Below are 17,522 nucleotides of genomic sequence, written 5' to 3' on the forward strand. Positions count from 1 at the left end.
ACACGAACAGTTGGCAGACAGACTCAAGTTGCACCTTTTATTTGTGACAGAAGTAAATTTTATTCTATTTAACTTGATAAAAGGTGTGGAATTAGAGACATAATTGAAGCACTGAGATAATGAATTTAGTGTTTTCCTGATCAAGTCCAGACCAAAGGGTGAGCTCTGAATTGCTGGGTTTTGAAAAATATCAAAACATTATGTAGATTAATCATATTTAAAGTCACTGTAGTATGTAACATTTTAGCCCAAAAATAGACCAAAATAAAAGCATGTTTTGTTTTGTTTTGTCATTTTGGTTTGCATTTATTACACTGAAAAACACAGAAAAAACATGTGCTCTTACTCTGAGCGGGCTTGCAGCTCCACAAACCTGACTCATATTTGGTCTGGGCCTCCTCCTGCCTATTTCCTTGGAAATGTTCCTTTGGTTATAACATTCCACAGTATAACATAAAATGTATCCATCTCTGTGGAGAATGTTCCAAAGTATGGCTTTAATGTTACACTTTCATGGAATCATGCAGGTGACGTCAGCTTCAGAAAGCTACATACTGTACTTTTATCAGCTACAATGAAGATTTTTGTTGTTATATACAGTTCTGTAAAGAATAGAAAGGATCAGGTTCATCATTTACCTTTTGGACATTTCACAGGAAGGTACAGCATAATGTAATCAATAATAAAACTGGCAGTATGATAAAATCACATTAAAAAACACCAATAAAGGCATTTTATTCAAAGAGGTACATGAACATTCTTTGGCACAGGAGTAATGAGAAGTCTGACACGAGTGAATCATCACATCCGCACAGCCTCGTTTCCATTGGTTTGCTTTGGAGCAGATCGGTACGGCTCGCAAGTATCTCCACTGTCTAAAGTGAATTGTACTGCCCAATTTCAAGGATCCAAAGCAACTCTGGAGGGTACTAGCACGGTCTGGGTCCAGGATAACTTTTGCTGCACAAGGGAAAAAGATGATTGGACAAGAAAATCATACTATCTCACCAAATGCTGACTTGATCTTATGATTAACTGTTGCATTTCCAGTGATATGATTTATATGTAGAGCCGACATGTTAGCAAAACAAAGCTAGCACGTTAGCGACAGCCATTTCCTGTTAACCAACCACTCACATTAAGATCAAATAGTATTATATTTCTAGTGTATAATGCATCGAATCAAACCCAGTGCACAGCATAAAGAGATGCTAAAGCACGACACAGAGGAGCAGAGTGAAAGTGAAATCAGTGCAGAAACTCTGATGATAAACCGGAGCCGTGCCCAGAGCATGGAGACACTACTTGGTTTGAGGAAGCCACACCAAACTGACCTGCACCAAGCACCCCAAGCAAACTATGCCCTTCGAAAAGAGGCTCAGTTGTTCGTGTGCCCTCCTTTTTAGTGCACACCGCTCTTTTGTTCAATCCCTTCTCTGGTGCACGGCCCCCTCGTGTGCACGGCCCCCTCGTGTGCACGGCCCCCTCGTGTGCACGGCCCTCTCGTGTGCACGCCCGTGTCACATGTGTGGCCCTGGTCCTTGCTCTTCTTGCCCTTGTGCACAGACTTGCCGGTAGAAGTCCTGCAGCAGGCTGAGCTGGTTGGACCGGAGGATGACGTGTGGACGCAGGGCCCGGAGACGCTCACAAGCCTCATCTGGGGTCACGCAGTACACCTGACACACACACACAGACACACACACAGATTATGTCATCAACTACAACAGAGCAGAAGGAGCGGGTGGAAGTTATTGCGAAATGAAAAATTCAGTTCACACATTTTAAATATATGTCCAGGAGAAAATCTGAGTAGTACGACGGAGTATAGGGGTCACTTAGATAAAATCAATTATGCGGGTGCTACAAGAATAAAGTCGTAATATTACGAGAATAAAGTCATAATATTATGAGAATAAATTTGTAATTTTACGAGAATAAAGTTGTAATTTTATGAGAATAAAGTCGAAGCCTGAAAAAGTCATAATTTTATGAGAATAAAGTCACAGTACTACGAGAAAAAAGTCGTAATATTAGGAGAATAAAGTCGTATTTCTATGAGAGTATAGGCTGCTGTGTGTGAATGAGTGACCAGTGCGTTGTGTGTTATGGAGAATTTGGAGCATTTTGTTCAGATAAACTTTCAACTGGGGTTTACGCACGATGAAATACTGTGTATTTTAACCCACCATCACCACACTATCATCAGTATAAGTACTTTGAAGGGACACTGCAAGCATTTGAGTTTGTTTAGTCGAAGGAACTATACAGATTTAGAAGAAATTGCTATATCTGAACAAAATGCTCAAAATTTTTCATAACGCACTGGTCACTCATTCACGCACAGCAGCCTGTATTCTCATAAAAATATGACTTTATTCTCGTAAAATTACAACTTTATTCTCGTAATATTACGACTTTATTCTCGTAAAATTATGACTATTCTCATAATATTACGACTTTATTCTCGTAAAATTATGACTATTCTCATAATATTACGACTTTATTCTCGTAGTACTCACATAATTTATTTTATTTAAGTGACCCTTATACTCTGTCGTAGAGTAGAGTCGTAGAGTATGTTTTCAGAGGTCTAAACTATAGGGTCATCAGTTTATAATAATGTTGGGTGACCTTTTCTTAGACATTATGTTTTTTTGAGACCCAAACAGAAGGGACTTTCTAAATGAACTCAACTCTGCTGGCAGCTTTGTGTGGGGCACTTTTCTTACATTTGACAGTTGATTGTCCTTTGAGAGGACCCCGGACTGCCTGACACCAATAATGCCATATGTTCATGTTAAAAAGAATTAAGAATTAAGAATTATAAAGAATGTTATGCCAAGTGCAAACATTTCCCTGTCTTTTTTGTTCTCCTTAAATTTCATCTATAAAAATATGGCATTTTGTTTGTAGAAGACATCCTACCTAAATAAATAAAGCCTTTGCCGTTTCATCATAACAATTCAATTAAATGTTGTTAAAGTATACCTTACCTTAGAAACTACTTTTGTTAGAAACTGCTACTAACTACTACTGTAAGACATATCCCATGCACTTCAGAACATGTTTGTAGAGGTCTAAACTACAGGGTTAAGAGCTTTTATACAGAATGAGACCCCATCGAAAAACACAAAGGGCATTTCACACACACAGATATTTGATTCTCACACAGATGATGTGTTGAATGTTGCACTCACCCGTATGAGGTAGGCGGCTGCCATCGTCGCACTGCGGCAGCGCCCAGCTTTACAGTGCACGTACACCGTGTTGCCCTGGTCCCGGTGCCTCACAGCAAACTCCACCCCCCGATGGAGATGCTCCAGAGAGGGTACTCCCAGCAGGTCCACTGTGCTGAGGCGCAGCTGCTCCACCCCCGCCTCTTGCCACTCCTGATTCACAGGTAAACAGGTCACATGTCTTGTGGACAGTATTAGAATTCATCCAGGTTATAAGTGATTCAGTTTATAATTTTGTTTTCTTCTCAAAAACACACCTGGAGTTGTGTTTTGTTACATTCACACATGTTGAACACACAAATCATGCATAGTTTTTCTCTCAAACTGAAAACCCTCCTCCACCTTGTGATGCCATGTGGTAATACAGGAAGTGTTTTTAAAATCCATACACCTTCCCTAGAATCATAGGATAATTTCAGCTCTGTAATTGCCAATCTCTACAGAACTAAAGGTAAAAGGAGCTGTTAACTTGGAAATTACCAATTGATGACACCATACGTTTGAACAGAGCATTTTGAGCTCTGGAGGCCTAGACAGACTAATAATAAAGGGTGACTCAAATATGTGTGAGAAAAATAACAAAATTGAATGTTTTTCAGGAAGTAACAGCATTAAAACATGGCTTAAAGCTCACAGCTGACAATTAGAAAGAATCAAGGGTCAAGACTGGACTTTTTGATGAGCGGCATGTTTCAGGGCAACTGGAAAACAACCAGACAACAGAGACAAGTTTACAACATTAGCAATAAAAGGTCCAGTAGAATCAAAAACATCCTTGAATAATAATAATAATAATATCTAGTGGACACAAGGAAGGATTTAGCTGTAGAACATTATTTTCCAAATCCGAGAGAGACCCTGGCTCAAAATACTCCAAGACTGAATTACAGACTGTAGGAGCTACAAGGTCCACAACAGAGTGACAGTCTAAGGCCCCAAACACACTGCACGCCTGGGCGTTTACGTGCGTCAATGTGAGGACGGGTTCCTTCAAACGATATAACGGATGCTTTCTATGTCATGTGATGAGAATACACGCCACGTGCCAAAATGTAGGTTGGATTTTATTTGTGCACCTAGAGCAGAAGGCCGTCCCCTTTCACTGATAATTCATTATAAAAAATATGCATCCAACACAAGCCTAATTCAGAATACACGTGCAGTTTGTGGCAGTTTGTTGACATCAGGTTAGACGTAAACTACATTTGGCAGCTTTAACTACTCTCTGATATTAAACAGGACTGTCTCTGGAGACGGTCTTTTGTTCATTTCCTGTGTTTTTATGTGCGTCTCACACGTCTGTGCTATGGGCTTTGTGCACTTTAGCATGAGTGAAGTAGGCTTGTGGACTGAGCATTGCAAAGAATCTTACACCTAACCTAAGAAAGGTGAGAGATTGCAAAGTTACTGAAACATGGATCGATGAGACATCCAAAACCTCTTCAGGGGTGTTTTTGATGAGGGAACATCATTACAACAACAAAAAATTGATTTTGCATAACACCCTCTTTAAATGAGGGATGCTATCTTGATTTTAGAAGATGAAGTAGATTCTGGGTAAATATACAGAGGAGTAAAGCTGCTGTCTGGAGGGGTGATCTGGTTGACAGTAGAATGAGCATTTGTTAGGTCTTTCCCTTTTCAAATCTGAAGCCTAAAGTCTAGATATAAAAGTCCTATTAACTCAAATCCAGCAGAGAACAGTGCCAGTGTGTGGCCTCTCACCTGAGTCGAGTTACACAGTAGCTGGGTCTCATACTCCTCGTTCATGGTGATGACTCCGCCCACGTGCTCCTCCTCCACCAGCTGCACACACACACGTGCACGCACACGTGCACACACACAGTTGTCACAGTGGGCTACAGGCTTTGTTTATGGGCCTCATATCTCTGTCTGAACACACTGGCCAGCACAATAAGACTTTTGTGATTCTGCAGATTTCTATTGATACTTTGCAGCTGATGTCATCAACATTCCCTGGGGGTGAATCTAACTGGAGGCACTGCTCTGTCTGAAGCTCTGATACTCAATTTAGTCTTTGATGATCTGTAATATTGTAAAGCTGGATACATTTTGCTCACTGAGTTGCAAGATGCAATATGTAACTTTTCGATGAAAGTTCCTTAATCATTTCCACAAAGATAATTAAGTGCCACCACCAGGTCAATTTACAGGTCAGATCTGGGATGGGGCAAGCCGTTTCACAGTAATAATATATGTTTTTGTAGGTGTTTCTTTTAGCAATAAAAAAGACCTCAGACTGAATAAAAGCCATAGAGAAGTAACAGTGCACCATTAAAGTGTGTGAATAACACTCATTTCTATATTTGACTGCACTGAAACAACACAAAAGATCACAGTCTGTTTAGTGCGATATATAAGGATCCTACGAGTTCTGTTGCCTTGGGTATTTCTCAAAGCCTTGGTCTATTAAGGGCCGTGGCAAGACATCCAAAGGCATGTGTCGTCCGTTTGGTTAGCATTTTAACAAGGATATGTAAGTATATCCTCCGCTACCTTGGTCAGGCAAATTTGCCCATAATGTAAATTGTATTTCTGAAGGAAAAATAGAACATTGCAGACCTGGGGCTCTAATGCAACAAAAACAAACACTATGCTTAATACCTACCAACCTTAAAAAGTTAATATGAGGGGATTGCTATGGGATGGGACTCTCCTTGTCCCCTCAGCTGAAGAACCATAGACTCTATATAAAAATGGACATAGCCAACGCACTAGCCACCATGTTCCAAATAGGAGTTCACTTCTGGCTCCATCGACTATGGCTCCAATTCACTTTATATTGAAAAACTGTCATGGCTCCCTCTATAATTGCTGTAGTGAGGCTTGTCATTTTGGTCTTACAATGTTCGTATTAACACGTTCTACCTGATCCCTGGGTTTTGCTATTTTGCTATTTTCCTATCTTCAACAGCCTCGCTCCGGATTGGCTCTTTGGTTGCTATGATAAGCGCGATTGAAATTCCAAATGTGGAATTCGGCTCTAATTTTGCCCTCATAACGGCTAACCTTGATGAGCTTCATTTGACTGGAGCCAAACGCTATGGGTGATGTCGCACACACTTATTCCACTTCTTTATACAGTCTATGTGAACAACCCTTTCTTTGCTGACATGTATGATAGGCAACAACGCCCCCTAGTGGTGGTGAGGTACCTGTTTGGTCATGGACTTGAAGGGCAGAGCTCCCAGGATGAGGTTTGGGTCCACTCTGTCGAACCAGCGCCGACTGCTCCACCTCTCCATCAGAAGATTATAAGCCAGTGTGGGGTAGAAGAGCAGACGGGCAGTGAGCCACGCCATGGCTCCAGACAACCAGGACAACCAGGAGAACGAAGGAGGACCAGGAGGACGAAGGAGGACCAGGAGGACGAAGGAGGACCAGGAGAACGAAGGAGGACCAGGAGAACGACGGAGGACCAGGAGGACGAAGGAGGACCAGGAGAACGAGGCAGGACTGAATGGACAAGAGACCATGAACAAATGTAGAAGAAGCTGAGATTTAAACTCTGAAATATAAACATGTGAGTCTAAAGGGCTTTTTTATGTCTCATTTTATTCATATCACAAAATACTGTAGGTAGGGTTAGTACAAGGCCTCATGCCACAAGATCCCGTGAAGTTAAATTGCCAAATGATTGTGCACACATGAGAAATATTATCTCATGAGATTTTTTTTAGCAAAGATTTTTTTTTTTTTGCCTGGGTTTACATTTGGCTTTCACAAAAAAAGGGTTAGGCATTAATGAGTTATACCTATTTGAGAAGCTATAGTTAAAAAATGGTATCATGTCAAACCAAAATATAAATAAAATAAATACAAAATTGTTAGATAAAAAATATGAACTGGGTTGGACAATTCTACAAGTCTACAAGCGCCTTGAGCTTTATTTTGACAATATGAAAAGATTGGAACATTTGTGTTTCTTGTGTCGCTCCTTCTATAAACTGTAATTTAGTTTTTAATCTAATTTTTGTGTCTATCTTGACCTGATTTTGTCCATTATTCAATGTTTTGCCCTTCAAATTACAATAACTTCAAATTATAAATCCCATTACATCCTGAGAGTTACTCTTTAAGTTACTCTTACCAGTACTTTTCCCAAATGCTTTTTTACTCTTACTCGAGTAATTTATGTGACTTGTACTTCTACTTTGTATTGAGTAATAGTACTTTGAAGTAAGGCGCTCTCACACACACACTCACACACACAGAGACACACAGACACACACACAGACATAAACACACACATAGACACACACAGACACACACCGACTCTCACACACACACTCACACACTCAGAGACACACACAGAGACACACACAGACGCACAGACGCACACACACACCTGGATGAGTCTCAGGGGCCGTGGAGGTGGAGCTCTCTTAGTGAGGGGGCGGGGTCACACAGGCTGAGCGCCCCGGGACCGTGCGCTCCAGTCCGCCTCTGATGTGCCGCTTCACCGGGGATCAGGAAAATAACCCCACGGAGCAATCTGGATGTCAAATACCCAAATACCCTCCACGATCACATGTCAACACACCGCGTCCATGTTTACTCTTCTTCACACAATGAGAGCTGTGCAATGCGCCCTCATGTGGACAGGAGGACAGATGACGCTGCCACACACCATAAACACCTGTAATACACTCCATAATTGTAGTAGGACAAACAAAGACAGAGGGTAAAAGAGAAATTCAATTCTGTCAACTGGACATAAAGTCGGTGTGTCATCTGTTGTGTCTAAAACGCTTCAGAGGATTTTCAGACAGCATGAAATCCTGGTCAATTTTAAACCTATAACCACTTTAAGACAGAAACTGGTTCACCCAAAGGACAAAAGGAGTGACGTCTGCAGTGATCTTTATATGTGCCAACACCAGTCTGCTGTACATCTCCATCTCAAAGACACTAAGCATTTCTTTGGCTAAGAGCTGTACCTCATGATCTTCAAAGAAAAGAAACAATTTGAGGGGAGTTAGAGGTGATTTTTGTTAGGAAATACAATCCTTTGAATAGACTTGGTGTGGCTCAATAGACCGAGCCAACGAGCTGAAACTGCTTTTTCTTTTACTATGGCTCATACCTGGACAACTGAGGGATTGCAGACTAGCTATAAAACGATAAAATCTAAAGCTGCAAGAACAAAATGACATTGTTTTATTCTCACAGCTCCTGTTCTGCACCTCTACAGCTACAGGTGTAAGAATAAAGTTCTTACTGCTTATTAAGTATATACTGACCTTAAACAAAGCATTAAGTACATTGGTATGGGGGAAAAAAAAGCAAGGGCTAATTAATATTGATTAGATTTTTTTTAAAAAGCATTTAGTATTTTATGAACATTAACACACAAAATGATCAGATTTTTTCCTCGAAAGTCTGTCTGCTCCAAACCACGATTCTACTGAAAAAAAAATCCAACCACATCACTGACAATCAGATTCACGATCTCTCAACCTCTCGATCCTTCGTCCAGCCCTGTTTCCATTATACAAAACTGCATCCCCATCTGATCTGATGAATGAATGGATGTGCATCAGTCCGGGACAGCCTGTTCGCCCTGGCTTAGTTGTGGCTTAATCGTGGCTTAGTCCTGGTTTAGTGAATGGATGTATTTAAATTTAAGATCTGAAAAGACTCTTCAAAAACAACAGAAAACACCCAAACCCCAGCAAGCCCATTTTTGTCTCTTTTATTTTTATGTACAGATACAACAAGTAGAACGATTAAATTAACATTGGTTTTGGGTGGGGCTTGTTACTTGGGCTCCTCCCCCTTGGGTAGAGAGAGCGTGGTCTTGTCTCTGTGGGCGGGGAACACCTCCCAGGGCGTGTTTAAGTCAAACTTCCTGAACTCCTGCGCCAGCTCCACGGGCTCGGCCACCACGCGCTTCAGCTCGTCGTCGTACCGCACCTGTACACACCACAGGGACGGGGCTCAGGATATAACACACACAATGCACTACGCTTATGCCAACTCATGTTTTTACTGCAGGGCCGGTATTCAAAGGGTCTATATTTATGTCAGAGATGTATGGCACTTGCAAATGTATTATTGTGACAGGCCTGGTCCCTCATAGTATGATTCACAATACCAACATGTTAACGATTAGTGATGGGAAAAATTAAGCAATGCCCATGTCATATTGTTTTGAAAATTCTATACTCACCAACGCATTAAAGAGGGGGTGATGCAAAATCAATGTTTTGAGCTTTCTACCATGTTGTAACATTGTTCTCTCATTAAAAACATGTCTGTTTAGATGTTATCCATGCATGTTTGAGTCTAGCGATCGCTCCTGGGCCGTATTAGAAGATTCTGTGCAGCAATTAGCCCACAAGCTTACGTCCTCTGTGCTCCTACACGACAATTCTAAATAAACATGTTAAACATGATACAAAATTGTACACAGCAACTTCACAAATCTGATGCAATGTGCAGTAGTTTCATTACCAAGATGCACACTGATTGTATTGTGATAGCACTGAGGGGTGGAGTGACTTAGGACAGAGAGAAAAGAAGCGTCAAAAACAAAAGTGAAACATAAATGTAATGTAATATATTGTTTTCGGCAAATCTAGCATTTTCAAAACAATATAAGGTAACATTGTGATCTAAATATGTGTTAGCAGTTAATGCCCAATAGAAATACAATACCACCTATTTAACAAGTTTCATTTTAAGTTTAAGTTTTGTTTTTGACCCTCTGGATACCTCCCCATTCAGAGCACTATTAAAAAAAAAAAAATCAGCATGCAATTCGCCAATGAAACTACTGCACATCGAGCATGAGTGAGGCTTATGGGCGGACCATTGCACAGAATCATACTGCTAACTGTAAGAAGCTTTAGAATAATAAACTACAATATTTGCTAATCTGTAACTATTTTGTGAATATGATTCTCAATTCTGTTAAAAGCTGCTAAGTGCGACCATTCAAACTGAGGCAGAGTGCTGTACCTCCACATATCCAGAGAGGGGGAAGTCCTTTCTGAAAGGGTGTCCCTCGAAGCCGTAGTCTGTGAGGATGCGCCTCAGGTCGGGGTGGTTGGAGAAGAAGACGCCGTACATGTCCCACACCTGCACACAGTCACAGCTCAGCTCACATTTGATTTTCTGATTAAATCTGAGCTGAAAACACCTGGTTCCACATATGTTACTTTGACAACTGTATCTCCTATAACTTTGAAATAAACCGGAAGTCTTCTAAATTTAGTCTTCCCCACAGTCTAGAATACTTATAGTTGAAACTGAGCAGGAGGAGGGCATGTCAGAATTCAAATTTTACTTCTGACATGCACTGAAATGCAAAGTCCTGGGCTGTGTCCGAATGTCCATGCTATCCCCTAACCCGGGGATGGGCAAACTTTTTGACACACAGGCCACAACGGGTTTCAAAAATTTGACAGAGGGGCTGGGCCAGAAAATAAATAAAGTATAATATAATATAAATATATATAACATTAGAGATTTGGCCTGTAACATGTAGCAAAGCATGACTATGCAAGGCTCATTGTACAAACTGTTTTCCAAATGCATGAATTAAATTCATAATTAATTTATTAAATTTCAGTTAAATAAACACAGCAGAAAAACTCTAAACAAGGTTTACCCTTACCTATTTTAATATAATTTGGTCACGTTTGTCGGGCCGGATTAATAAGACCAAAGGACCGTGTGTGTTCCCCGGGCCATAGTTTGCCCATGTCTGCCCTAACACCTCATTCACTACATAGACATGCACTCTTCAGCGGACTCAATATTGCACTCATTCACAGAGAGATTCAGACACACAGCCTGCTACATTCGGGTCACATGATCCTGGTGTCTGGGAGAAAAAACAACTTGATTTTTGTCATAAATAATTGTCAGATTGGACCTGCATACACGTGTTTATGAAATAATAACCATACACATTTTTATCAAGCTGGAACGCAAACGGATTGGATTATTTGATTTTTGTCTGAGATGTGTAAATTATGGCTCTTAACAGCTCAAGCTAAAGCGGCTCACAGCAGCAACTTTACACCATAACGGCTTATTTATAAGTGGTTTATTCAGGGTCAACAGTGCGATGAACTTCTGCTCAGTCGTGTCGTGTGCTATTGTTTTTTAGACTCTCCCAATGCATTGTGGTCTATATTGTTTGGTCTAGTGACCAGTGCTGGACACTACTTTTCAAGGTACATTGCACCAGATATGCAGACACCATTAAAAATGGTGAGACCCCTGAATTGAATCATGCTTGTCGCGGGCAAATAAAGTGATATTGATTATTATTGCAAAGGAAGCGGACACACTTTTTGGGTGTTTAAGATGGGTAGCAGAACTACAGGAATAAAAAATTGACAAAGGAATTAGTGAAACATTTTCATTGTGAGGTAATGTTATATTTGCTTAAGTACAAATCCCATGCCCCTGAGGCTGTTTCTCACCTCGCGCTCATACCAGTTGGCAGCTTTGTGCACGGGCACAGCAGAGTCCACAGGAGTCAGCTCGTCTGTGTATGTCTTCACTCGGATACGGGAGTTGAAGCGTAGTGACAGCAGGTTGTAGACAATCTGAAACAACAGTTTATCAAGGGTGTCGTCAGGTTAACATCATGTTGTCTGGGCAACAGTGTGAGGAATGCTTTAGGCCCCATCATGAATAAATATTGTTTATTTTGTTCTCAAATGGTTTAAGATTATGGCTTATACTTTTTGTCTTATACTATGATGCAAGAGAAAGTTGCAGGTGCAGGGCATCCAACTAGATTTTACTATTGACCGTCTTGCACCCAAACTTAAACAGTTGTGAATAGCGTAAGGTAACAGCCCTATTGGAGCATAGTGGTGTAGCTGTATGGTGACTGCATGGTGGTTCACCTCGAAGCGGTTGGCCCTTGAGGGGATGTCCACAGCGGTCAGGTCAATCATGTTCCTGTACTGGGCGTTGGTGTGGTCCCTCAGGAAGGTGAGCACAGGGACAACCCCGTCTGGGTGGATCATCAGCTCCAGCTCATTGTAACAGGTCACCTACAGACAGGTACAACACAGCTTTGGTCAGCAGAATGTTGGGGGCATTTACTTAAAGGGCTATGGCATTTCATATTTTAGAACTTAAAATAACGCCCATCTACAGACAAGAGACACCATGTTCCTGCAGGTGCAATCCTTATGCTGAATTCTTGGATCAGCACTCCATCTACTGGGAGCGGGAGGAATTACTATTGCAAAACCGAACAATAGCTGGGGTTAGCAACCTTAGCAAAGGACGTATAAACAGCGCCCAAAACCACTGGACAGTCACTGGTGACGTAACAATACTGGGAAACTGGAGACAGAGTCTTGTGAGTGTTCAGAGGAACAGGACTTGAAAAACAAGATTCATGAAACAAACATGAATGAAGTTAAATACAAATCCAGGTATGTGTTAATGTGGAGACAATTGTATAACATGTTTTAAAAGCTCAAAAAAGTAAATTTTACATAATATGTGTTCTTTAAGTGGTACTTTGCAGAAAACAAATGTCTCCACTGGGTTTTATCAATAACCAGAAGACCCTCAACTATCTTGATAATCAATATAATCTTGATTCTACTTTACACTGCATTGCCATCTGTGGAGAGAGCAGAGGTCTCAGCGCTAGTTTGTATTATCTGCACCAGGAGGAGGGTTTGGGGGAGCAGACGGGGGAGCAGACGGGGGAGCAGACGGGAACCTGACCTGGACTTGTTGGATGAACTTAGGCATGATCTCAGCCACATATTCTCCAAAGGCAGTCAGCTCATTGTGCACCAAAGAGTCTGCCGGACGGACCGTGGCTGGGGACGGATAAAAAGTTAGCAACTGCAGTACAGGCCAAATAAAAATTCCTATCAGTGAAAACAAAATATGTGAAATAAAACGTTAATACAAGAAATACCATAAATATACTGTTTAATCTCCATAAAAGGTTTTTATAGAAATAACTGTGCTCATCTGCATTTGAAAAAGCCACACTAACTGGCAGAGATCCCTGAAGAGCAGAGCATGAAGTGGCGTCAAAGAGCTGCAGTCTCTGAGGTCAGAATTAGTTGGTAATTAGTTCCAGTATAATAATTGGAGGAGCAGAACCATGACAGTCACTGCATTATCCAGGACTGTCAGAGCTAGTGTTACCCACCAAGAAAGCACTGCTCTGTTACAACAGCCAGGAAGTAGAGCCATGCGCAATCAACTGAATTTTAATCAAAATTTAATCATTTGTAATCATCAAGGATCTAGTGTCTTAATTGAAAGGTCCCAGAGCCCATCATCTGTCAGTAAAAACATGTGGTTTGGAGCAGACGGCAGACTTTGGAGGAAGAAATTAATATGACAGTACAGCTCTGAATTGCACTGACACTACAGGCAAGGAGTGGATTAAAATTTGCATATGAAGATCCAAAGTCAGGTCACACCTCCCCTGAAGTCAGGCAGAAGGTTTGTACTTCTTGTGGAATCAATAGCAATAGGAATTTGCTTTTAGTAAGATAAAATATATTCAAATTATTGTTAAGATATAGTAACATTCTGTGACATTCTGCAATTTGGGCAATTCTCACAGTATTTGGTCTTGTGTGACGTTTTGCTCGGCTTGGCAACCACACTGAGATGGAAAACATCAGCCAGCAGCCCATAAGAAAGCATGGCACAACTGGAGTAAATGCAGAAATACTGAAGTCTAGACAAAGTAAAACAACTGCTGTGTGGTGGAGTGTGAATATAAAAGACACAGTAACTCCTACTGAAGTTAGACTTATCGTAAATGTGTGACAACAGAGCCACAAGACTGAGAAAAAGACTTGGCAAAGCTCCCCAAGTAAGGCTGCCAGTGTGTATTCTCACAGCAACTCCTCACAGGTAACTTAAATGGTAGTGTTCCTCTACTGCTGGTATAAGAATAAACTTTTTTGCAAACTCATTTGTACACTAAACTAATCAGAGTCAAGCAACTTGAAACCCCACCATAATTCCCATGGATGGGCTCCCACAGCCAAATGATACTTTGCAGCTGATGTCATCAACATTCACTGGGGGTGTGACGATAACTGTAGCAACTTAAGTTTTAGTTTTTAAGAGTATCTTAAACCTTTAGTAGCAGCATTTACTGATGTGTGCATGGTGTCTCAATGGTAACTCCTGAACATTCTACCATAGAGATACATGCAGAACAGCCCCAGTGTGATGTCACTGCAAAGTATCAATTGGAGGGAAAAAGACACTCTGATCATATAATACAATAAGAAAACTTCAGGAGAGAGAAATACATCCTTGTACAAGGACCATGTTACTCATTCTGAGCCTCGCAGTGGTTCCTGGTGTTTTTATTTATTGTAATGTGTCATGGATGAGTTGAGTGAAGTTGCTCTTTACTTTCCATTGCAGTTTTCCCCTTCATAAATATGGCCCCTTTTGCTAAGGAGGTCACCTGTCCAAAAACGTCACGCCCACCATGACAATCTCATGTTTTAGTGATTGTTTGATGCAGCTGTGAAGAAAACCTACGTTTGTTTTCAGAGCTCTGGTTCCGGGCCTGAGTCTGGACAAGACACGGTGCCTGTCTGATACCTGCAACAAACCACAGGAGGGTGAGAGGTAAGTCATTTCACACACTGACACACATTTACTGACCATCACATTTCACAGAACATAGAACGGTCACATGGAATAGGAAAGACATGTAAAAATGTAACTAATTACAGTTACATGGCTATAATTATACTCAAGTACAAGTCCCAAATACCCCAATTCACATCTGTCATTGCTCCTAAACCTACAAACACACATAACAGCATTACTTGCTCTGATTGGACAGACCTCAAAGAATGTGCAGATTGTGCTTTAAAAATGACTAAACGTAGTGCGACCCTTTTTGATTGATCATTTTCTAAAAGTGTGATCTATAATGCTTCTAAAATTATGTCAATTAGCAGTAGTTGTAACTGAGTACATCATTAGCCATGCAACTATACTTTTACTTGAGTACATGTTTTCAGTACTTCTTCCACTACTCTCTTCTAATAATGAGTGGAAAACTTGGTAGGCCTAATGATTTAGTTTATATTTTGACAAGTGGTTAGTGAATTGCATTTAAAGGACCCCTATTACGTCATTTTCTGCTCTATGTTATAATGTTGTTTTCCTGCAAATACACTTGGAGTTGTGATTTGTTTCATTCACACATGTTTAACACACAACCCTGCATATTTAGACTGAGTTCTTCTCTCAGACAGAAAACACTCTCTTCCACCTTGTGATGTCATGTGGTAATAATGTGCAATTAACCTCCGTACACCTCACTAGAATAATTTGGATAATTTCAGCCCTGGAGTTGCCTATCACTACTGAATTAAGGGTAAAAGGTAGCTGTTAACTTTAAAACTACCATGTACAAACATCATAAAGGTGAATCAGAGCATTTTGAGCTTTGGAGGTTAAGACAGACCAATAATAAAGGATTACTCAAACATGTGTGAATGAAATAACTGATGGCTGCTGTCGTGGAGGATATCGGATAAATGGAGGATGTCTAAATGAGTTTATGTCTGTGTAATCCCTCAGTCGTCCAGGTCTGATTCATAGCGACAGACGAAGTTTAAATCACTCAACTGGACAAATCGTAGGAGTGAAACAACGATTTGTCCAGTTGACAGATTTAAATTTAGTATTTTGCTATGAATTAATTCATGTTTTTATATCTCACACACAAGCCTTGGTGCGTATTTGATCCACGGTTCTCCCTCAGATGACCAGAGAGCCGTTTTATTTTGCTTGTCCATCTCCCTCACATACACAGCCCGTGTAGCTAGCATCACATTAGCATTAGCCGAAGGTCACCATGTCGCTCCCCTGACCCTGTCCAACGCGCCCGGGTCTGGACCCCGTGAGTCCCGTCAGGGACACAGGAGCATCAGTCCCGGGAGCCCACACCGCTGACACCGCACACAGTCCGCCGTACTCACCGTGTAACGTGCGGCCCACTCCTCCGCGGAGACACCGCAGCAGTGAAGCCGCCATCTTAGATCTGCCAAAGCTTCTGCGGACACAGCCACACAGAGAGTAGCGCCCTCTAGCAGCGCGGAGAAGACACAGCTCTGAAGACACCGGCACAGGATTTATGATCACGAATAAGTAAGGCAAAGCTTCTATAAAATCCCATGTAAGATACATACAGTAAAACAAGGCGTTTGTTATTAACCTTTTTACCAAAAGGTTCAGGTTAGCCTAGCCCTACTTTCAATGGGTTAAGCTCCAAAAGGACACCAATTTTGAGCAACCTGTCCCTCTTTGGCTGACACTAGAAGGGTTTAAGCCTATGTAAGAGGAGATCTGAGGAAGGAAATATTTTTATAGTGTATGATTTAAAAATGTTTATTTAAGAAGCCACACATTACTAATCAGAAACTCATAAAGTTGTCATAGTCTGTGGTTGGTGTCTTCTTCTTGGGGCCTTTGGTTTGCTAGTTCCTCTTCCCATCCATTTGGATCAGTGCTCACTCAGTAAATATAGTGTACTGTAGGCCTAGAGAGCTAAATGTGATATGTTATATCATGTGAAAGGGTCAGATCTATAAAAATGTAAAAAAAAAAAAAAGAAAAAAAGAAAAAGAATAAACCATTTACACAGTAAGTTGATAAATTTGTGTGCCCGTGGTCCATAGCACTGCTGAACTCCCACGTTCATACTTTTTGAGGTGACAACCCAGTAATAATAACTAGGCTACATAAGAGAGTGGAGTGTGAAGTGAAAGTGTGACCATGTGCTGGTGTGTGTTTGACTGAAACAACTTTAGTTTTCAGGGGTGATCAGACATCTCTACTTATTTACTCTGGACAGTCTCAGTTTTGGCCCTGTGTCCCATGTCCCTGTAGATTTGTCCAAAACCATTGATTTGTCTTAGTTTTTTACAAAGCATGTCACCAACCAACACTAAAGAGGGGGATATAGCCTATTGTCATGTGTTCTTGAGGATTACCAAAACATGAAAACGTGGCACATAGTTGCACTGACAAAAATGTCTCTGTGAGTCGGTAAAAAGGTGTGAATGACACATGAATTGACCATGTGCATAATAATGTTCTTAATTATGTGTTCTTTTCATTATGGTATTATTACCCCCCACCCCAACTCAAGTGTGCCCCAGGTTTACATTTTTGAAAATCTGGTCACCCTATCCCAGTCCAGTAACTGTGGAGGGGGACACGGTTTCCAGTTAAATGCTGACAGTGACAGCCACAGTGGTGCACAGTGCAGGG

At 41.1% G+C, this 17,522-nt stretch overlaps 2 protein-coding genes across 2 annotated transcripts; both read right to left on the minus strand.

Moving 5' to 3' along the window:
• Window positions 1–13: 13 nt before the first annotated feature.
• Window positions 14–7,827, minus strand: ptpmt1 (protein tyrosine phosphatase mitochondrial 1). The gene is made up of 5 exons (XM_033980794.2): window positions 7,606–7,827; window positions 6,413–6,713; window positions 4,962–5,042; window positions 3,198–3,389; window positions 14–1,676 (listed from the first exon to the last, which is right to left on the minus strand). Exons 2-5 carry the CDS (start codon window positions 6,557–6,559, stop codon window positions 1,521–1,523), a joined length of 576 nt encoding a protein of 191 aa, XP_033836685.1. The 5' UTR covers window positions 6,560–6,713; window positions 7,606–7,827; the 3' UTR covers window positions 14–1,520.
• A 1,108-nt stretch (window positions 7,828–8,935) lies between these two features.
• ndufs3 (NADH:ubiquinone oxidoreductase core subunit S3) lies at window positions 8,936–16,328 on the minus strand. Its single transcript, XM_033980781.2, has 7 exons — window positions 16,229–16,328; window positions 14,772–14,834; window positions 12,969–13,066; window positions 12,128–12,277; window positions 11,696–11,821; window positions 10,221–10,340; window positions 8,936–9,173 (listed from the first exon to the last, which is right to left on the minus strand). The coding sequence occupies exons 1-7, from the start codon at window positions 16,281–16,283 to the stop codon at window positions 9,018–9,020; spliced, it is 768 nt and encodes a 255-aa protein (XP_033836672.1). The 5' UTR covers window positions 16,284–16,328; the 3' UTR covers window positions 8,936–9,017.
• Between the last annotated feature and the right edge of the window lie 1,194 nt (window positions 16,329–17,522).

This window comes from Periophthalmus magnuspinnatus, chromosome 16 (assembly GCF_009829125.3).
Source record: "Periophthalmus magnuspinnatus isolate fPerMag1 chromosome 16, fPerMag1.2.pri, whole genome shotgun sequence".
Lineage (NCBI taxonomy): Eukaryota > Metazoa > Chordata > Actinopteri > Gobiiformes > Gobiidae > Periophthalmus > Periophthalmus magnuspinnatus.